The sequence below is a fragment of the Lithobates pipiens genome, unplaced genomic scaffold (assembly GCF_037356315.1).
Source record: "Lithobates pipiens isolate NorthernLeopardFrog02 unplaced genomic scaffold, aLitPip1_a1.2 Scaffold_8, whole genome shotgun sequence".
In the NCBI taxonomy this organism is placed as follows: domain Eukaryota; kingdom Metazoa; phylum Chordata; class Amphibia; order Anura; family Ranidae; genus Lithobates; species Lithobates pipiens.
In genome coordinates, this window is record NW_027507903.1 from 549785746 (window position 1) to 549809451 (window position 23706).

Consider the following 23706-nt stretch of genomic DNA (forward strand, 5'->3'; position numbering starts at 1 on the left):
AGACCTGAGAAGGAGATTTATCTTCCAACAAGACAATGCTCCCAAACATACAGCAAAATCTACAAAGGAATGGTTCACAAATAAACGTATCCAGGTGTTAGAATGGCCAAGTCAAAGTCCAGACCTGAATCCAATCGAGAATCTGTGGAAAGAGCTGAAAACTGCTGTTCACAAACGCTCTCCATCCAACCTCACTGAGCTTGAGCTGTTTTGCAAGGAAGAATGGGCAAGAATTTCAGTCTCTCGATGTGCAAAACTGCTAGAGACATACCCCAAGCGACTTGCAGCTGTAATCGCAGCAAAAGGTGGCTCTACAAAGTATTAACGCAAGGGGGCCGAATAATTTTGCACGCCCCACTTTTCATTTTTTTATTAGTTAAAAAAGTTTCAAAAATCCAATAGATTTCGTTCCACTTCACAATTGTGTCCCACTTGTTGGTGATTCTTCACAAAAAATAAAAATGTTATATCTTTGTTTGAAGCCTGAAATGTGGCAAAAGGTTGAAAAGTTCAAGGGGGCCGAATACTTTCGCAAGGCACTGTATAAAGACTAGAGCCATGAATGGCATGGACAAAGGCCTATAGGGAAATGTGGTGGAGAAACACCAGAGAATGGCATGAGTGGAAGTAAAGAAAGTGAGCAAAAAGCATTGAAAAAGAAATGAAGTGCAAATATGGGGGAAAGTCAAAGTGGTCAAAGACAAGCTACAGGTGAGCACTTGAGGAAAACCAATGAGTATACCTGAGTGAGATAAGTGTATAATTGCATCGGTGGTAGATTCCAATAAGAGGCATCCACAAGCATGAGTGTTCAGTGAAAGCAAAAGCTGGAAATGAATCCATGCAGTGCTAAACCTCCAAGTTAAATCCAGGAAGGGCTCAAGGGGCTCCGCCCCCAACGTCATGTGTGGATGACAGGAAAGTGCACAAGCACTCCTATAGGTCAACCAGATGGTACAATGCGTGCAGCCATAACGCCGCAAAATCGCAGACATTGAGCGGCTGGTGCATGCACATGGCGCCGATGTGTAGGTGACCCCACCCGCACTAAAGAGCAGATGGGGGCAGCAGGGGACAAGAAATCCCCCTTTATACTCATCGCAGCTCCCAAAGCAGAAACAAAGCCGCCAACAGCAAGAGGCAACACATCAAATGGGTGGGGATATGAGCCTTATATTAAATGGTGTATCAACCAGTACATTATAATGACGTATAATGCTTCTAGGCTGGGGAGCAGCCCTGGAAGAAGATTCTGTCCAGGAGAGATGGTCCAGGTTAGAGGACCTTGCCTATCAACTTTGGAAGTTTCAGGCAGTACATCTGGCCATAGAATCTTGGTGGTCAGATTACGGGACTGTCCTGACAGGATTCAGTCTGACAGGGCATCGGCAGTGGCTTACATTGATCACCGGGGAGGCATGAGAAGTCGTGCAGCCCAAAAAGAGGTGAATAATGCTCTAGCTTTGCCAGAACACAATACTCCTTGCCTATCGGCAATTTTAATATTTCAGGCGTACTACTTGAGATGCCGACAATTATTTCAGAGAGAATGATCTCTTCACCCTGACATCTTCCTTAGCAGTATGTCAGATGGGGTACTCCGGACATGGACCTATTTGCATCCAGATTCATTAATAAGGTCGACAACTTTATGTCAAACAAGGGGTCCGCTAGCAGGCAGAACAGACACATAAGTCTTCCCAGGGTATCAGTTTTCACTGATCTATGAATTTCCTCCAGCTGTGCTACTTCTGCGCCTTCTCCGCAGGATTAAGCAGGAACAGAAGGAGGTGATCCTGGTGGCCCCAGTGGGTCGCAGAAGATCTTAATTTATCGAGATCATAAAGAGGGCAGTTGAAGTCATTTGGACTCTGCCATTATAGCCAGACCTTCTTGCACAGGGCCCGGTATTTCATCCTAATTTATGGACAAGGATTTTAACAGGTTTGACTGTTGAATCCCACTCTATAAAAGATCGTGGGTGATCTCCTTCAGTAGTGTCTACTTTGACTAATGCCAGGAAGCCGGCTTCCAGAATCACTTACTATAGAATCTGGAAGGCATAGATTCTTTGTATGGATCCAGGGGTTGGCAACCCAGGAAGTATGTCAATAGGCAGGATTCCTGCATATGTGATCTGATATGAAGCTGGCCTTGACTTTTATCAAGAGCCAGATCCAGGCCACGTCAATGTCTTTTCCTACGGCCTCTTGATTCCCACTCTTGTTGCGTAGCTTATTCAGGGGGTAACACGGTTTATTCCCCCTATCAAGGCACCTCTAAATCCTTAGGATTTAAAATTGGTCTTGTGGGCTTTGTTAAATCAGCCGTTTGAACCTTACGAGAAATTATCTTGGTTTTTTGACAAGAAAGATTATCTTTTTTGCTTGCCATTTCTTCTTCTAGAAGAGTATTGGAACTAACGGCTCTGTCTTGTAAGAGCCATATTTACTCATGCATAAGGACCAAGGTGGTTTGATGTCCTCATCCTGAATTCTTACCAAAGGTGGTAATAGGTTTTAATTTAAACCAAGATATTATTCCTCCTCTTTTCTCCCCAGAAGCCTTAATCTGGGGAAGAGAAAGCACTACAGTCTCTTGATGTAGTAAGAGCGTCAGAATCTATTTAAGGGCGACCACTCAAGTTTGCAAAACACAGGTTTTGTTTGTACTGCCAGAGGGTCCAAGATATGAACAGGCAGCGTCATGATCCACTATTTTCCAAATGGATTTGTCAAGTGATTGATCAAGCTTCAGCTTAAAGAAGAAAATTCTTCCTTCTCATATTAAGAGCACATTCATCCAGGGCGATTAGTGCCTCTTGGGTGGTGCATCATCAGGCCTCTATGGCTCAGATCTTTAAGACCGCAACATTGGTCTTTGGTTCAGACGTTTATCTGATTTTTTTTTAAATCAACCTTAAAGGTCATGAGGATATTGCCTTTGGCCACAGCATACACTGCAGGCTGCAGTATGTGTCCTCTGGCCTCCTGTTTCCTTGATTCTGTCTTCCCCTTCAGTTGCCATTGCTATGGGGCATCCCACATAGTTATTACTATGGCTGTGTGTCCCCTGATGTAAGAAAAGAAAATAGGATTTTTAAAACAGCTTACCTGTAAAATCCTTTTCTTTGATGTACATCAGGGGACACAGAGGTCCCTCCCTTCTTCTTCTTATACACTTTGATTGCTTGGCTACAAAACTGAGGACTCCCTCTAATGGGAGGAGTTATATGGGGGAAGTTCATGCCTTAAGGGGTGTGCAGGTGTCCAGCACCTGATATGCCGATATAACCCACATAGTTATTACTATGGCTCTGTGTCCCCTGATGTACATCAAAGAAAAGGATTTTACAGGTAAGCGGTTTTAAAAATCCTAGTTTTTCGGCCACTAGCAGGGGGGTTAAAACCGCCCCGCTAGCAGCCGAATAGCGTGCTAAAACAACGGTAAAGGGGCACTAAAAATAGCGCCACTTTACCGCCGACGCCCCACGCGGCTCGGTGTGAAATCCCTCTTAGGCATGCTTGGTAGTAGGTGGGGTTATTCTAGGGTAGCCAACCCCTTTTTTTTTTTTTTTTTTGCCGTGCAGTGTAACCCAAACTTGAATGAATTCCTACATCTCTCAGTGGATAAAAAAATAAGCATGCACCATATGTGGTAATTTTTTGAATGTTCAGATCCTTGCACAAGTATTCACCTAACAGGTTAGTTTTAAACAATATTTCTTTTAATTTGCATTTCTTAACAGGTTGTGAACACAAAAACCATTTCTAACCCAGCAAAACTGAGGAGCATTGCACAGAAAATCCTACTGCAGATCAACTGCAAGCTAGGGGGGGAGCTATGGGGAGTGGACATTCCACTGGTGAGTGATATCTGATCTCTCTCATGTTTTCAGGGTTAAACCATGAAGTCAAGAAAAGTCAAGCTTAAGTGCTAAAGTGTAACAAAATCGCATGTGACATATAAGAAGCTGTTCTGGCTAAAACGATCTAAGGGTGTATATTCTTAAGCTCCTTTCACATCTATGCAGGTGCAACTATAGTGTGTGTTCTCGCACAATTTTGTGTTTTGTGCAGAGCTTCCCCTCATTTAAGATCTACCCCTCAGATTTACTGCGACTGCACTTTTAAGTGCACTTGTAGTGCAAAGTGGTTTTGCCTTAAATAACCCCCTTATAATTGTTGTTGTTTTCTCTTCATGCACAAACACACTGCAGCCTTTATAGTTAGTTTACAAAATCTATATTACAAGTAAATTACAGTATAAACCCTGAAAAACAATGGGGAAAGGTTCTGTTCTACTGAATGAATGCTGCTTGTGCTATGTGTTCATATAAATTCTCTTTATGAATCCTTCTTCAAATAGAAAAATCTAATGGTTGTTGGGATGGACGTCTACCATGATGCCAGTCGAGGTCTACGCTCGGTGACGGGTTTCGTGGCGAGCACAAATCAGTGAGTTGTTCACGCTAGTGAATTTCTTTTTTTTCATAAGTAACTCTTTGAAGCTGACTATATTGACTAACATGTTTTATTTTCATGAACTTGAATACCTGTTTAACCGATTCAGCCCCGGAAGATTTTACCCCCTTCCTGACCAGAGCACTTTTTGCGATTCGGCACTACGCCGCTTTAACTGACAATTGCGCGGTCGCGCAATGTGGCTCCCAAACAAAATTGCTATAAGCAAAAAAAATAGCAACAATTTTGAAAAAAATGCTATATTTTTTACATTTTGCTATAATAAATACCCCCCAAAAATATATAAAAAATTTTTTTTTTTCTCTGTTTAGGCCAATCCGTATTCTTCTACATATTTTTGGTTAAAAAAATCACAATAAGCGCTTGGTTTTGCGCAAAAGCTATAGCGTTTATAAAATAGGGGATAGTTTCATGGCATTATCAGTAATATTTTTTTTTTTTTTTTTTTTTTTTACTAGTTATGGCAGACATTTTTAAGAGGAGAAAAAGTAGACATGGCGCTGTCCTCTAATCCACTGGAGGAAAAATTGAGATGTCTTGCTCTATAATATACTTGCAAAGTGTTATTCCATAAGAAGTGTCGTCTGAAACTGGCCTATAAAATTCAAAAATGAAGTAAAGAAATTTAAAAACGCAAATACCTCAGAAATGGATGTCCATGTTAGACCCTCTATTGGGTGTTTATTAAACGTTTTAGCCAAAGAGCATATACATGGGTTTGCCCCCCTACTAAAAATACAATGTTTGAAAGTGTGATTGTGTAATATGTATCAAAAAAGAAAAAAAAAAAAAAAAAATATATATATATATATATATATATATAATTTATATGTGTGTGTTTAAAGTTAAAAACTGCTATATAGGCCATGAATATGATGAAAGAAAGAAGGTGACGGACATTTTTTTTTAGTGATTGTAAAGAGTGCTGCAATCAACCCTTCATGTGCTGGGAGAAGGTGCCAGTGCGCTTATCCGTGCTGGTAATAGTTTTGCACTCACCAGATGCCCTACCCCCCTGGGGTGTTTGCACTTTCACGGTGTAAGCCCCTGTGTAGCTCTGAGGATTTCACCTGGAACCTTACTTTTTTAGCATATTCTGGCATTCCGTCTGGTTAACCATGTAGAAGAGAGAAATGTCCATAGTGTAATATTGTTTAAAAAACAATTTTGTTAAAACTAAAACTGTGCTCACATTTGCCAATGTAAATTACATGCAACAGTAGCAAAATTGTAGCAGACGCCGACAGGTACGAGCTGCAACTCTCTGATCGAGAGTGTGTGATGTTCTATGGCCATTCCCTACGTGTTTCGTCATCAAGACGTCATCTGGAGCCGCCAACTTGCTACACCTCTCATTCTTATAAAGAGGTGTAGCAATATGGAGAGAAACGATATGTGGAAAAACTGCATCTGTTGCCTGCACGTGTTTTTATGAAAATTAAGGTATTAAAAATAAATCTTTTAATAAAATATGTTTAAAATTACACATGCAAAATAAATAAAATATGATCAAAATGTACCTTATTAAAAGATTTATTTTGAATATCTTAAGATTTTTCATAAAAACACATGCAGGCACCAGATGCCATTTTTCCACATATCTTTTCTCTTTTTATTTTATTTTGTTTCATATTTTATAAGTTTTTTTCATGAGGCTATATGTTTACTAAATATTTTTTTGCATTCGTATATGCTTCTTATGTTTTTTATGTATTTTGTGATGCCTGCATATCATTTATGATATTATGTATGAAATATGCATTAGGAGGCAAAAGGGCATACGCTGGAATATACAGTGCCCGGGGACATAGATACGTTAAGATCTGTCCTTAATAGGATGTAGTGACCCGGTTACCCTTACTGAGCAGCCAGTAATTATTTAAATGCGCACAAAAATATGGGCGCCTAGGGCATTTGCACAAGCACGCTAGGGACACTACACCCTATATAAGAATGAGAGGTGTAGCAATATGGCCGCTCTTGATGACAAAACGCATAGGGCGTGGCCATAGAAGGTCTTCTCACACTCTCAATTAGAGCGTTGTACAGTTTTAGTTTTAATAAATTTGTTTTTTAAACAATATTACAATATGGACATTCCTCTCTTCTACACGGATTAACCGGACTGAGTGCCAGAATATGTTAAAGGAGAAAGGTTCCAGGTGAAATCCTCAGAGCTACACAGGGGCTTACACTGTGAAAGCGCAAACACCCCAGGGAGTAAGGCATCTGGTGAGTGCAAAACTATTACCAGCACGGATAAGCGCACTGGCACCTTCTCCCAGCACATGAAGGATTGATTGCAGCACTATATATATATATATATATATATATATATATATATATATATATATATGTGTGTGTGTAGGTGAGTTGCACACACAGTCAGTGAAACAGGTGTGCCAGCAATCGAGTCTGTCCCAAAGACTCAATATAAAAAAGCAGAAAAGGGATTGCTGCACATACAAAAGTAAACTTATTGATAAAATTTACATCACATCAGGTATAATTCAGGTGAATACCTGAATTATACCTGATGTGACGTAAATTTTATCAATAAATTTACTGTTTGTGCAACAATCCCTTTTCTGCTTTATATATATATATATATATATATATATATATATATATATATATATATATATATATATATATATATATATATATATATATATATATATATATATATATATATATATATATATATATTTTTTTTTTTTTTTTTTGATACGTATTGCATGATCACACTTTCAAACATTGTATTTTTAGTAGGGGAGCAAACCCATGTATATGCACTAAGTTTATCTAGCACTACTTTGTTGGTTTATTGAACTGTTTTACGAATCTCTTTAGTCGACTAAACTAAAAATTACTCCACTAATTTATTTAGGGGGTCCAACACATTATCTAGCAACTGATAGTTTATATGTCTTTTTTCTTTACATCTTAGACATTACATTGATTCCACACTTTATCACTTTGTGTTTTTGTGTTTTGTTTTTTTGTCAGCTAATCAATATCAGGGCTAACACCGAGGGCCTAACACAGGAGTAGGCGAACACTATTATCACCATATATACATTCTTTTACCAATCAATAATAGATTTTGCATCCTTTTTTTTATTATTGCTTGTTTTTTTCTAATAGTGATTTTTCACATTCTCATGGTTATTTTTGATTTGGCACAGAGGGTCTAACACACATTTTTTCCATCCACATGTTTTATTCACCCTTATCTTATAATTGTTTCTTTTGTTCACAGTAGGAGCGAGTAAGCTAATTTATAATTACATCTAGTTTCTACCTTTACCGCTCTCTTTGGCTAAAACTTTTAATAAACACCCCACAGAGGGTCTAACACGGACATCAATTTTTGAGGTATTTAATTTCTTTACTTCATTTTTTAATTTTATAGGCCAATTTCATATGACACTTCTTATGGAATAACACTTCTTATGGAATAACACTTTGCAAGTATATTATAGACCAAGACATCTCAATTTTTTCCTCCAGTGGATTAGAGGGTAGCGCCATTTCTACTTTTTCTCCTATTATTTCTTTTTACTCTACCTGCGGGTTTAAGTAAATTGTAGAGGCAGCTTCACCCCTCCAAACTATAAGTGTATCTCTTCATATACTCCGTAGCGCAGTATCACTTTTTACTTTTCACATCGCACATTTTTGAGACCATTGTCATTTATACAGCAATCAGTGCTATACAAATGCACTGTTTCCTGTGTAAATGACACTGGCATTGAAGGGGTTAACCACTAGGGGGCAGGGTAAGGGTTAAGTGTGTCCTGGGGCATGTTCCTAACTGGGGGGGGGGGGGCGTGGCTACATGTGACAAGTCACTGATCTCTGCTCCCGATCACAGGGAGCAGAGATCAGTGACACTGTCACTAGGCAGAACGGGGAGATGCTTGTTTACATTAGCGTCTCCCCATGAGATGATTGTGGGTATCCCCGCGGTGATCGAGTCTGCAGGACCCGTGACCCGACTCACGTAGGTGCCAGCGCTGGCACGGCGGCAAATTTAAAGGGATGTACAGGTACGTCCATTTGCCCAGCTGTGCCATTCTGCCGACTTACATCGGCATGTGCCGGTCGGAAACCGGTTAAATAAAAACCTTCCGCGGAGCTCCAGCCTTTTTTACATTTCGATTGGTTACTTTGCTTTGCCTTGAGTAGGAAAGAGATATGTTTAATTGCTGTCTATTGAGGATGTGTTCTTGTCTCTTTATATCCTAGTTCTTCCCAGGCAATTTCTCTGAACTGAACTTTTTTTCAACTCTAATTGACTTTACATTCTTTTCTTGAAGTCAGAGGGTATCCTAGAAGGTTCTACGTACAAAAATATTTAAATATACTCCAAGGGGAACTAGACGTCATAGAAAGAAGTGTGGAGATTTTAGGGATATAGGTAGAAAAAAAAAAACACAAATGGTCTAATCCCTCCCTGTGGTACCCACAAAAAATGATTTTACCTGGGGTTCGACTGACAGAGAGCCCTCTTTTTGCAGCAGCCTTTATCTTGTTGTTTGCATAGTTTATTGGCGTAATGGTATATTATAATTAAGCTACAAATAGAAAAAAAACTAAATTATATCTGAATCATAGTTCCATGGTAGCACTACAAAATGCATCTGAAATTGCTGTTCCTGGATTCTTGGAGAAGAGAAACCACAGTAATATACGGGATTGAAGTTCATTAGTTGCTTAGTCATCTTGAAAGTTTGTGAATGTTGATCCTACTTTTTTTATTTTTTATTTTTTTTACAGACCAACTTGACTGCAAAAGATTTCTGATTGTAAATATTATGAGGAGTTTGGTGTTTATAGCTCCTGCCTTTTCTTTTCATACATAGGGGAGAGTGGGTATATGACAGCTGTTAATTGTAGACATCCAAGGTGCGACTTAATGTATAAGCCTGTACTCTTCACCCTTTATTTCCAGTTGCCTGACGCAGTGGTACTCCCGTGTAGTCTTCCAACTTCCACATCAGGAGATTGTAGATGGCTTAAAACTGTGCCTGGTTGCAGCACTGCAAAAGTACCATGAGGTGGGGAGACTGTTGCTTGTGAGACACTATTTTTTTTTTTTTTTTTTTTACAACATTTGGGAAGTATTTAGTTGTATATTTAAAGGTGATTCTGCCAGCGACTAATTTAAGGTAGCTTTACGTTGCCTCTAAATCAGTGTATTTTTATCTGTTATAGAACACTCACTGTTTGTAATTACAGAATTATCCCCACACGTATTTGTATAAACAGTTTTAGAAATGACAGAATTCTAGCAGAAAGAAAACTGGTTAAAAAAATGCACCTAAAGCTGTGTTTTGCACACGCTTTTAGGCGTATTGATTCCGTTGACCAGAATATTTATTCTGGTCATTGGAATGAACGAACATTCAAGTACCAAATGCGCCTAGCATTTAGGCTCGTTCAGCAGTTTATGTGCCCAAAAGCTTGTCTCCTGAACACACCGATGATGCATTTTTTAAGCCCCTAAATACTCTTTTAAATATGACTATGGTGATTATTTACTAAAGGCAAATGCACTGTGCACTTGGGAGTGCAGTCGCTGTAGATCTGAGGAGAGCATGCAAGGAAAATAAAAAACACAATTTTATCTTTCGTTCATTGACTGACACAGCTCCAGTAAGCTTGACCGTAGGGTTATTGCGCCACCTTCAGGAGAGGACTAGGCAGAACATGTAATTCATGTGAAAAAACATAACTTTACAGTTCCCCCCAGGGGGCGGACTCTCTGGTAATAACCCCACAGCCTGCTTCCTGCAGCTCAGCTTTTTTCTGCCTAGTGAAGAAGAACCTAGGCTCCCTGCTGGGACAATCGGTCCTGGGGATTTTTTTATAGATTTTGCCTTTTGTGCAAGATTTTAAGATCCTGTGATCTTCTATCAACAGCTGGCTGGGTGACAGGCTTGATAATCTAGATCCTTGTCTCCCCAGCCTGGCCATCAAGCATGTGCAGACCCTAGCTACGTGCTGGGTCAGCCACGACATGCCCCTCGGGCTCCAGGGGTGGCTGGTGAGCGCAAAACGCTCCGGGGCACACATGACCGGACTACCGCTGTCTTGGTAACAGTGTGGCGTGGCCAGAAGCTACCCCATACTTCTCAGGTGTGGGTCTGTGATGGGATGTCCCCAGCTCGTCCAGAAGGAAAGTACAGCTCTTCCTGCCTCGGCGGGATTTAGCAGCTGGGCATTCCTTGGGAGGTCTATTAGGGGGTTCCTCTCTTCTCTCCCTGTCCTTATTTCTCTTATAGTCACCGACCAACACAGCTCCTCTCTGTAACAAAATGGTTGTTAGGCCTGTCACTGGACATTACTATGCAAGTTGTAATACAACACTTCAGAACTTTTAGTTCTGCCCAGGGGGCGGTTCCTAGGCTACAATCCCCACAGTCTGCTCTAGCAGCCTCAGTTTTTTTTGTCTAGGAACCCTGCGGGCCCATAGGTCCGTGGTTTTTTTAATTTTTTTTTTTTTTTTATGCAGAAGCTTGGCTTTTTGCGCAAGATGAATGGTCCTGTGATCTTCTATCAACAGCCGCTGGGTGACAGGCTGGTTCACTTATCCTTGTAGTCTCCCCAGTCCGTGTGCAGGTGGCAGCTACGGCTCGGGAGGCCATGACATACCTCCGCTCCAGAGGTGGTCGGTGAGCCTTTATGCTCCGGGGCATACATATGACCAGGCTACTGATGTCTGCGTCACAGTATGCCGGGCCAATAGACTTCCCTGTACTGATCAGGAGTTGGCTACAATGGAATGTCTCCCAGCTCTTCAGGACTGGTAAGTACAGCTCTCCCTGTCTCGGCAGGGTTGAGCAGCTGGGCATTCACTGGGAGGTCGATTCGGGGGCCCCCTCACCCCCCTCTCTTCTCTCCTACAGGGGGGCTGTACATGTACTGAGCAGTGTGTGTGTGCCCTGGGTTCTGGCTGTGCTGGGGTGCCTGGGTCCTGTGTGCTTTAATCCCGGAGGGTGCCTGTGAGGTTTGCCCCTGTGTTTTGGCAGCGCTGTGTCTGCCACATGTTTTTCTTTCTGCCTCTCATCGCGCTGGCTGGCGGCCATTTTCAGTGTGGGCAAGGGACAGCATGCTTCTGGGCTTCAGGCGGCCATTTTCCCGGTGAGTCCCTATTCAGAACACTGGTGGCCATTTTCTTGAAGCTGGACCACGTTTTTTGTGCTCTAGCTGCAGCTCCTGTGCCCTCAGCTTCCTGTTTTGTCATCACAGAGCGCTGGGAAGCGTTCTGTGTAATCTGGACACATCTTTCAGATTACTCAGCGATCGTTCACCGATCATGCTGACAGACTGCCACCAACACAGCTTTGGTCCCTCTGCATCTGGGAGCGCTAGGGATCTACAGGCACTGCTGTAAAACAGTGCAGAACTCCTCAGGGCAGTGAGTCCGGCGGGTTAGAACCCCTCAGTCAGCGGCAGCCAGGAGGGTGGGACTGTCACTGTCCTAAGTCCCCTTCGGGTGGCAGACAGGGTAGGGTCAGCATGACTTCAGAAACTGGTGTTTCTTACCCCGAAATCCAGGCAATTGCAACCGGGTCACCTGCGGACTGCACCGTCCCCATGGACACCCTAACGGCGGTCCTTAATTCGTTCGTTGCCAAGATAGAGGCGGTGCGTGGAAAGAAAGGTGCTAAAAAGCGGCCCCTGCCCACCCAAGCACCCCCCTTACTCTGGGGAGAGCTCTGATGCATGCTCGGGTTCTGCTGAGGCTGGTGACCCCTGCTCTGTCTTGTCAGATAACGCTGACCAGGACCGTTCGGACAGTGAGGATGGGTCCGGGTCCGTGCGTGACAAAGCACTTGTTGGAGCACTTATCACAGCTGTGCATGATACCCAGAAGATTCAGGAGCCAGCGGATCCATCTGCTGATGTACCGGTCCCTTTTGGGTCCCACAAGCCAGCACGTTCACCTAAGGTATTCCTGTGTCTGACTTATATTGACAAGTTCATTTACAAGGAATGGTTCCGGTTGAGGGGACTCCTGCATTCAAGGATCCCACAGACAGGAAGGCCGAGGCGGTGGCTCGTTCCTTGTTTACGGTTGTGGGGTCAGCCGTGCGACCTGTACTGGCATGCGCACTGGTGTCGCAGACACTGACTGAGCGGGCAAAACTTTTACACCGCAAATTGGGAGAGCAACAGGCCTCCCCTGTCTGCGTGGAACTAGCAGACCAACTAGTGCAAAGCCTTAAGTATATCTGTGATGCGGCCCTGGATACTCTCCCTCTGTTATCCAGGGCTTCAGTGTCAGCGGTGTTGCTGAGGTGCCTGATTTGGCTAAAATGCTGGTCTGCTGACCAGGCATCCAAAACAGCCCTGACGGACCTTCCTTTCCTTGCTGACCGGCTCTATAGAGCCTTGTTGGATGACATTATAAAAAATGCCACTGATGGTAAGAGTACACTTCTCCCACAGGCCAGGAAAGCTAAGGAGCCACGCCGTAGTCAAGGGCCCGCTTTTTCTGCTCACAAATGGCTTTTTCGTCCCCACCTGCAGCTTCGATGAAACGTCCCCAGCCTGACAGGACGCCCACGGACAGTCAGAAACGTCCCTGGAACCGCAAGCCTAACAAGCCTGCGAATAAAAGTGCTACCGCATGAAGGTTTGCCCCCACCCATGTCTCAGGTGGGGGGTCGCCTTCGGGAGTTTGCAGCCCGGTGGTCCTCTGTTATCCAACCAATAGGTCTGCGATCTGATTTCCTCAGGCTACAAGATAGAGTTTCTCTCTTGGCCGCCAAACAGATTCTTCCCTTCCAGCAAACCCGTATCTCCGCCTCGCCAGGAGGCCCTCTTGGGAGCAGTAAGGGACCTGCTGAGTCGCAGGGTGGTTGTACCAGTTCCGGAATCAGAAGGTTTCCAGGGATTCTACTCAAATATGGTTCCCAAGAAGGAAGAGGTACATCCAATCTTGGACTTAAAAGCCCTCGATCACTTTGTAAAAGTGCAGAGGTTCAGAATGGAATCAGTTCGCTCAGTAGTCCCTGCACTCCATCAAGGGGACTCCCTGGCGTCCTTGGACATCCAGGATGCTTACCTGCACATACCCATATGCCTTCGGCATCAAAAGTTTCTGCGGTTTTCAGTGGGGGAAGCCCACTACCAGTTTGTGGCTCTTCCTTTTGGTCTGGCATCAGCCCAAGGTATTGGCTCCAGTTTTGGTGTTGCTGCGGCAACGTGGGTCGCGATCGTGGGATACCTAGACGATCTCCTCCTGAGGCCATCTTCCGCCTCAGAGGAGGATGTGGCAATCACCCTGCAAGAATTTTGGGTGACTGTTGAACCTAAAGAAGTTGGTGATTGTACCGACCGAGGGTCTGGAGTACCTAGGCTTGCTGCTGGACTCCATGGAAGCAAGAGTTTTTCTCCCTTCAGACAAACTGCAGACTCTCAGATCTGCGGTAAAACTGCTTATGAACCGCAAGTGGTCGTCGCTCCGCTTTTGCATGCGAGTCCTGGGTCTCATGGTAGCCTCCTTCAAGGCAGTACCTTATGCCCAGTTCCACACCAGAAGAAGATTTTGACAAAATGGGACAAATCTCACAAAATGGGACAGAATTCCACACATAAATTGTGTGGAATTCATTTTTCGTTAAATCTCCTATTCGGTCCTGATCTAGAGTCTGTTTTAGATAGAACAGCTGATAGACAGACAGAAATCCTTTCCTATAAAAAAAGAAGAAACAGCTGGTTTAAACTTTTTTTTTTCGACCACAGGAACAGGATAACAAGCCGCAAGAAAGAAGAAGGAATTGGCCGGCGCAAACAGGTTAAGGCAGAGGGAATGTCCTTTTCAATCCTCCTATGCCAGCCAATAAAACACAATGACTTGGTTTTGCCTGTGGGAGAAAGGCTTCAGAAAATTCCTTCCTTTTTGGGCAAACATGACAAAACCTTTTATTTTGGACGTGCTGGCCCAGGGATACAAAATAGAACTGTCAGACCTTCCTCCAGAGAGATACTGTAGAACAGTCCTGCCAAAGGACACAGCAAAAGCCCTAGCCATGAGTATCCTGTTGGGGGATCTGATGCATCAGGGTGTTGTAGTACAAGTGTCTCTAGAGGAACGTTACCATGGTTTCTATTCCCATATTTTTCTAATAAGAAAACCGTCTGGAAGTTTTCGCCTAATACCCAATTTAAAACCATTAAACAGATCAGTCCTATACAGACGATTCTGTATGGATTCTTTATGGTAAGAAATCTTGCTTCATGCCATTCATAGATTTAAGAGATGCGTACCTACATGTTCCTATAGCCGCTTAGTCTCAAAAGTACCTCAGACTGGCATTAGATTTGGGGAGGCCCCTCGAATATTTACCAAGATTATGGCGGAAGCCCTAGCTCCTCTCCGGCTGCAGGGAATAGCGGTCGTCCCTTATCTTGACGACCTCCTATTTATTGCCCCTTCCAGAGAAAGGTTGCAGGTAGACCTGGATAAGGCCAGGGGTCATCTGGTGGCTGTGGGCTGTTTTGTGAACATATCAATCAGAAGGATTATGTCAGTCCTGGGAACCTTGACCTCAACTATGCCAGCCATCCAATGGACAAGGCTCCATTTCACGCCCCTTCAGAGTTTTCTCTTAGGAGTTTGGGATCACAGTCTAGAGGGTAAGACTTCCCACCAAAGTTAAGAGGACTCTTTGGAGATGGAGAAGTCAGATAGTTCTGTCAAAGGGCTTACTCTGGTCCTTCCCGACAGAAATAAGGGTCACGACAGACGCCAGCAGTTGGGGATGGGGAGCCCACTGGGGCAAAACCTAGCACAGGGAGTCTGGTCCCAGGCTGAAGCAGGAAGGTCATCAAACTGGAGGGAGTTAAAAGCAGTCGCTCTAGCCTTTCGCTGCCTTCTCTCCAAGCCTCCAGGGGTCCCATGTGCAGATACTTTTAGACAATGCCACCACGAGGCATACCTAAACAAGCAGGGAGCGTGACTCGTCTATTACTTTCATCAGAGATCCTGGAGTGGGCAGAAAAATATTTACTCTCCCTGTCAGCAGTGCATCCCAAGGGTACGCTAAACAGAGTAGCAGACTTTTTGAGCAGACAAAAAAATTCAGGAAGCAGAGTGGAGCCTGAATCCAGAAATATTCATGTTAATCACCCAGATGTGGGGGTGCCCACAGGTGGATTTGTTTGCATCAAAGGAAAATGCTCAGCTCCCTCAGTTCTTCTCCCTGCACCAAGACAGCAGATCAATAGGGATAGATGCCCTTGCACATCCCTGGAACTTTCTCTTGGGCTATGCCTTCCCCCTTTTCAGCTAATTCTTCTGGTATTGCAGAGCATACAAAAGGAAAAGGTGGCAGTAATCTTGTTCACTCCGTTCTGGCCAAAGAGGGCTTGGTTTTCCTCCATCCTTCAAATGTCGATCAAAGCATTCTGGCAGCTTCTCCTCAGGCAGGACTTGCTACTTCAAGGCCCAGTGTATCATCCGGACATAGCCAGACTAAGTCTTACCGCCTTGGTATCTGAGGAGCAGCTGTTGAAGAATAAAGGTTTGTCAGATCCTCTAATGTCCACTTTACTCGCCAGTAGAAAGAAGGTGACTAGAGATATCTATGCTAAAGTTTGGAGAGTTTACAACTTTTGGTGTCGTTCGGCAAACCAAACCTTAGAGGACATTGTGTAGATTCTTGAATTTCTACTAAATGGGGTTGACAATGGTCTTGCAATTAGTACAACGGCGGCCGATCTCTTGCCGATACTTCACGGGAATTTAAATTTTAAATTTTTTATGAACTTGGGGCATAAGGTATAGATTATTATTTTGACATTTGACACTGAGTATATTACGTTATCCACTTCCGGGATTGTGACAGGAAGTGACATCAGGCGGAAGCATTTCGGCATCATGTGAAAATTGGGGTCACCATTCCTTTAAAAACTATGCTGCTGGGGGTGTCCACACCCTAGATGACGACTTTGTAGTCGAAAGACGTCGGGTAGACTTCCTTGCAGATATCGCTTTCTATATGTATATATGCTGATCATGTTCTACTGAAAGGTTGCGTGTTCAATTTTTTATATTAAATGTTTCCTTTTAAAGGTATCACGCTATGCTAGTTTTTTTATTTGCATGGTCTTTGTGTATGATACCAAGTTTCCGCCTTCTGTTTGATGTTTCTGGTAACTAGTAATCACTTGCCATTGATGGTCTGACGGTCTGATACCGGAGATGAGACAGAGGACCTGCTATCCTTACTGGGTTGGTTTAACCTCATAAGCCTATAGTGACTTGAGAGGCGTAAGCCCCGCTAAGTCAACATCATCCGGTAAGCCTCCTCCATAATTATGGTGGTGGTGGTGTTCTCTCTATCCCTAATGGTCTCACTTAATAGCTGGATTTCTACACTTGTCTATTGGAATACGTTTTCACTTGGACTGCAATTGAATTCACACTTTGGAGAGTGTTCATGGAATAGTCACCAGAATACTAATATTGAACTTTTCTTGTTGCTGTTTCCTTGGTGGACTCACTAATCACACATGGTTGATAATTAGCACTCTATATACATTTGTTTCACATATATTTGTATTTATGTATTGCAATATAGCGCTACACTTTTTTTTTTTTTTATGCTTTTGTCTACAGCAGTGTTGGCTGCTAAGTTGCAAAGTAGTTGTTTTTACACAGCGCAGTATATACACATTTTTCTTAAGGCCACACAAGTCCACTAAGCCCACAGACAAACCTTCTACAGCATGAATATTAGCCCCACCTGTTTACACCAGGGTGGAGAAAAGTGGGTTCTCTTGGTTGGTTCACAAGCCAATAGATTAATCTGCTTTCCGACAGCTGGTTCAGAGAACTGATCATGTCAGGTTACAAAAAAAAATTTCTTCCGATCTCTCTCTCTCCCTGTCTTGGTTACAGGCTCTTTACACGGCTGTGCAGAACCTGCTTCTTTAGGGGGTGATAGCCTCGGTCTCTTCTCCAAAAAGATTTTACTCCAGTCCGTTTACATTCCAGAGAAGGAGGGGGCCAAATGTTCAAGCTGGAATCAGTCTGCTCTGTGGTGGCCTTTTTTCATCCTGGGGATTTCATGGCCTCCATAGACATCAAGGACACACATTTACACATTTCTATCTGTGGCAGGCACCAGTGTTTTCTGCGCATTGCGGTAGGGGATGATCATTACCAATTTGACGCTTACCCCTTCGGTTTAGCCTCTTGCCCCTTGGGTGTTCACCAAGGTGATGGCTCCAGTCCTGTCATTACTGAGACAACGGAGATTACTATTGTTTACATGGACGATCTCCTCCTTGGGGCAGGATGTCGCTCGTTCCTGTTGGACAACATAGCGATCACTAATCGCATGCTGCAGGAGTTCGGCCTGAGTCGGAACTTCAAGAAGTCCGCTCTGGTTTGGACCAGGCAATTGGAATGCATGGGCATGATTTTGGACTTGGTGTGAGGCAGGGTCTTTCTTCCTCTTGACAAACTTTGCAATTTATGGACGGCTGTTCAGTTGCTGCTATCTCGCCGATGGTCTTCTCTGCAATTCTGCACACATGTCCCGAGTCTCATGGTCTCCACCTTTAAAGTGTTACCATGTGCTCAGTTCCACATGCAGATATTTTTGAAGAAAATCTTATGCAAATGGAACAAGCCTCCTTAGATAGACAGATCTGCGTGGGTTAATTGGTCAAGTCCTCCCTCCTCTAGTGACTTCAGTCATCTTCTCTTCTGGCTTGGAAGTCCTTTCTCCCTCTTCAATTGACTGTTGTCCACAACGGAAACCAGCCAGACTGCTGGGGAGGGGTGATGGGACCGATTTCAGCCTAGGGCCATTGGACAATGGAGGAAGTTTGGCTGCCCATCAATGTCCTGGAGCTATGCGAGTTAACTTTGCCTTCATCTTGTGGATGACAAGTCAGGAGCCAGCCAGACAAAGCCACAGGGGTGTCTTCTGTCGCTCACCAAGGCAAAATGAGAAGCTTGGTGGCGGTGCTGGAAGCCACACACGTTCTTTGGTTGGCAGAACTTCATGTTTCGGCTCTCTCCGCTGTTTACATCCCAGGTGGGAAAAACTGTCAGGGAGATTACCTCAGCCATCAAATTCTGGACCAAGGAGACTGGTCTGTGCACTCGGACATTTTTCACAAGATCTTATTACATTGGCACCCCAGATGTTGGATCTCCTGGTATCCTATCTAAACAAGAAGGTGTCAAGATTTGTAGCTAGAAAGAGGAATCCCATGGAGATTGTAAAAACGCTCTGGTGGTGCTGTGCAGCCATTACCAACTAATGTATGGCTTCCAACTACTCAAGCTTCTCCCACATCTGTTGTGAAGGATAGAGGCCGAGGGGATTACTCTCTTTCTGGTGGTTCCAGATTGGCCTCAGTAAACCTGGTACTCCCATGTGGTGCAACTGGTCATGGATGCCCCCTGGTGCCTCTGCTTGAAGATCTCCTATCCCAAACACTGATCTTTCACCCTGCTTTACCATCACTGGCTTGCATGGCTTACATTTCATGATGCAAAGCTGCAGGTTTCCATCTGCAGTGTCTAGGGTTTTGGCCTATTTTCAACAAGGCATTAAAAAAAGGCCAGTTTTCCGTTGTTGCTGTTTTCTTTCAATGCTCTTTGGCCATGCCCACCTTGATTCTTGTACTGTCATTCAAGGGGTAAGGCGTGTGGCTCTTCCATTGTGATCTCCATTGCCGACATGAGATTATTTTCTACTTAACAGAAGCCTGCTTTTCAGAATATTATGGATCTTCCCTTGGTGGCACTCTCCTAAAAGGTTTCCTCTTTGGTTAGCATCACCTCAGCTCGTTGAGTGTCGAAGCTTCCGGCCTTGTCTTATAATTCTCTAAATTTAGTCTTACACAGGAATAAAGTAGTCCTCTGTATGCATCCCTCCTTCCTCACAAAGGTGGTGTCTGATTTCCACCTGAATGAGAACATTATCCTTCCATTCCTGTGTCTGCACCCATCACACTCCAAGGTGGTTGGATACGTGTGTATCTGTCTGCTGCTGCTTCCTTCTGTAGGTTGGACTCCCTTTGCCACTATTTTGCAGAATAGACAGAATGTGGTCCAGGTTTAAGCAAGTAAGAGTCGGGTTCTTCCTTTTCCCATCACAGTGCACTGCACCATGGCAATTAGTGCCTCTTGGTTTTTGAGACAGGCATCTGTCTCAAATTTGCAAGGTGGCTACTTGGCTGTTTGTTCATATTATTACTAAATTTTACAAAGTTGATGTTTGGGCATCCTTGGATGTGCATTTTGACTGCAAGGTTTTGCAAGTGCCAGCTTGAAGTTTTTTTTTTTCTCCTGTTGCCTACTCCTTGATGAGGCACTGCTTTGGAACGTCCCTAGGGTCAAAAATAATTCTGGGCCATGTCCTTTAATAAACGCAAGAGTAAGCATTTTTTTTTTTTTTTTTACTACTCACTGTAAAATCCCTTTCTCCTGAGTCCATTGAAGGACACAGCACCCCTTTACCTTGTTTCATTTATACTGCTTTGTGACTGAGCTGCCTGTCACAGATGGGAGGTTTGACTACCATTTAGGAGTGTTCACAGGCGTTTTTTTTTTGTTTTATGTTGTGTTTTTTGCCCAATGGCATCATAACACTATGATCAAAAATAGTCTCAGGTTGTGTCCTTTAACTCAAAGAAGGAAATACCGTATATACTCGAGTATAAGCCGAGATTTTCAGCCTCTTTTTTGAGGCTGAAAGTGCCCCCTCGGCTTATACTCGAGTCACCGCTGTCTGACTGCTCGATCAGCGTATCGAGCAGACAGACGGCGGACATTAAAATTCAAAAGCCGCGCCTCCTTCTCCGCCTCCGCCTGTGATAGGCGGAACACTGAATTTCCCAGCAGTCAGTGTTCCGCCTATCACGGACATCCGTTCATTCTCATACTACGGACGAGTATGAGAGGATGTCCGTGATAGGCGGAACACAGGCTGCTGGGAAATTGAGTGTTCCGCCTATCACAGGCGGAGGACGGAGGCGCGGCTTTTGAATTGTAGAATGGCCGCCGAGAAGAGCGGCGATCCATCGGCACGACACGGGACGGAGGAGGCACGGGACGGAGGAGGCACGGGACAGAGGAGGCTCGGGACGACGGCGGCTCGGGACGGAGGCTTGGGACACAGGTAGGCTGGACACACACACAAGGCTGCACGGACACACACACACACACACACACACACACACACACACACACACACACACACACACACACACACACGGATGGATGGATACACACACACACACACACACAGGGATGGATGGATGGATGAATACACACACACACACACACACACACATGGATGGATGGATACACACACAGGGATGGATGGACGGACACACACACAGGGATGGATGGATGGACACACACACACAGGGATGGATGGACGGACACACACACAGGGATGGACGGACACACAGGGATGGACAGCCATGTCTCACCCTCGGCTTATACACGAGTCAATAAGTTTTCCAGTTTTTTGGGGGTAAATTGGGGGCCTCGGCTTATATTCGGGTCGGCCTATACTCGAGTATATACGGTAAGTAGAAAAAAAATCATGTTTTTCCCACATTCCAGTGCGTTTTGCAGCCCATTCAAATGATGGAGCTGTCATAACCACACTGAACAGGAGCACGCACATTGTAGTGTGAACCAGTCTTAAAAATTGCTCTCTTGGTCCTGCTGAGCTTTGTTTGACACTGTACTACAGACTTGTCTAGAGAAACCGGTCTCTCCGTAAGTCCATGGTACTTCACCATTGGAAATGGCTGCAACATCAGAAACCAGGGATCAGCACCAGTAGTAAGGATTGGAATAAACATGGCTTCTCAGCAGGGTAAGCGGGAACCTTTGGTTAACAGGTGTTCAAAAGCATAATTGTGCTTTAAATAAAACTTGGGGTCAGATTGACTCTTTACTAGTGTGGTAACGTTTTTGAATTGCCACATTTGCTAAGATTCTTGTGTGTTAACATAAGTTTACATAGAATTAGTCTTTAATGTAATATTCATTTGTACATTTTGTGATTGTGTTATATGAAGCTAAAGGCTGTCTCCCCCACTGATCATCCAGGTAAATCATGTTCTGCCAGAGAAGATAGTGGTATATCGGGATGGGGTATCTGATGGACAGTTGAACACGGTTCAGAGTTACGAGATTCCTCAGCTACAGACCTGTTTCAGTGCTTTTGACAATTATTCCCCCCGTATGGCTGTGATTGTAGTGCAGAAGAGGATTAGCACCAACATGTACTGCTCCAGTTCTGGAGAATTTGTCACGCCTACCCCAGGCACCATCATGGACCACACTGTCACCAGTCGGGATTGGTCAGCATCTCTCCTTTATTCTACTTTTTAGCTATGTTTATGTTAGATACTGTAGCTTAGCTATGGAATATCACCTTACTGTTCTCTCTTGTCTCTCATAGGGTGGACTTCTACTTGCTCTCTCATCATGTCAGGCAGGGTTGTGGCGTTCCCACTCACTATATATGCGTGTTGAATACTGCAAACCTCAACCCTGACCATTTACAAAGGTAAGAGCCTTAACAAAAAGCCCATCCTCTATTAGCAGGCAACAGACTTTTCTTATACATATATTAGATGCCAAACACTAAGATTAGTGCGTTATTTTAAAGTTCCGCTCCAGAAAAAAGTCAAATTTTTGCGTTGTAAAAAGTTAGTGCTAATGATTATTACCCTAGATCAGGTCCACTGCTCCTTTTCTACCGAGATATATCTTCTTCTTTTTTTTTTTTTTAAGATATTTTTCAGTTTAACCACTTGATGTCTGCCCTATGGCTGAATGACGGCTACAGCACGGACCTGGTAGGCCTCCATAGGATGTCCTCCCATTTGCGTGCCACCTGCAGGTCGCACACTGTGAGACTTGGGTGATCACCAATCTGAGTAAGAGGCCGATCCCGACCCCTTACCACATGATCAGCTGTCAGCCAATGACAGCTGATCATGTGTGTAAACAAAAGCTCGGTAATCGTTTTTTCACCAGTTTATGTTCAAGGGACATTGGTCCCGAAGAGAAAGGAGGCACATCTGCCTCCTCTGTGCCAATCAGTACCCTCTGCCAGTGTCCACCAGTGCTACCTATCAATGCCCACCAGTGGTGCCAATCAGTGTAACCTATCACTGCCACCTATCAGTGACCATCACTGCCACTTCTCCGTGCCGTCCTATCGGTGCCCTTGAGTGCAGCCTCATCAGCGTTCATCAATGAAGGAGAAAAATTACCTGTTTGCAAAATTTTATAACAAAATACAGAATTTTTTTTTTCAATTTGGTAAAAATTATAAAAATTTAATTTGGGTACAGTGTTGTATGACCACGCATTTGTCATTCAAAATGCGACAGCGCTGAAAGCTGAAAATTGGTCTGGAAAGGAGGGGGGGTTTAAGTGCCCAGTAAGCAAGTGGTTAAAGATAAACTAACATACAAAAAAAAGAGCTTTGGTTACCCAGTGCAGTGCATTGACAGTGAATATACTCATACAGATAATAAACAGTAAATAATAATAAACAAATATCATTATGCACATCTCATATAGTTATTAAACGTGTAGTTACAAGAAATCGTATAAATAACATTTTGAATATGTGAAGTAGTAATTGAAATCAATAGGGTATTTGGCACAACCAATGAATAATATAGCATACGTACTTATATTGGGTAGAGAATCATTCATTTCAACCAGAGGGGTCTCAATGGAGACTGCGGTCCTTTCCACGATAATAAAATAGACTTCTTTGCATAAAAGTACAAGACGCGGTGTAGTCTCTTAGCATGAGAGGGTATTGGCAGATCACCAAAGATGCCCAGGAGGCAATTCTTGGGGTGTAAGATGTTTGGGAGACCTAATTCAGAAGAAATAAAGGAACCTATATCCACCTAGAAGTCTTAAACCACTAGACAGGTCCAGAAACAGTGTAGGAAGTCTGCAATTTGACCACATCCTAAAATATCCTTAAACATTCATCAGAGGAGGGCAGCCCCATTCTATACAGCCTGGCATGGGTAAGGTGGGAATGGTGAAATATCTTAATATGTATAATACAGTCCCTAGAAGATATAACTGAGGACTTTTATGTGTTGCTAAATTCAGATTAGTCAGTTTCTGTAAAATGAATGTCCAGCGAAATCCAGTTAGTCTGCGCAGCTTGAAGTTAGTCGGTAG

General features: G+C 43.7%; 1 protein-coding gene across 2 annotated transcripts in view; it reads left to right on the forward strand.

Annotated features, from left to right (window-relative positions):
- The window catches only part of PIWIL2 (piwi like RNA-mediated gene silencing 2), a 666930-nt gene that overhangs the window by 638422 nt on the left and 4802 nt on the right, over positions 1-23706 (forward strand). For both annotated transcript variants that reach the window (XM_077469839.1, XM_077469840.1), the window contains 5 exons: positions 3749-3865; positions 4369-4457; positions 9442-9547; positions 21592-21845; positions 21947-22054. In XM_077469839.1, coding sequence (XP_077325965.1) covers positions 3749-3865; positions 4369-4457; positions 9442-9547; positions 21592-21845; positions 21947-22054 — 674 coding nt within the window. The remainder of the gene's footprint in view (positions 1-3748; positions 3866-4368; positions 4458-9441; positions 9548-21591; positions 21846-21946; positions 22055-23706) is intronic.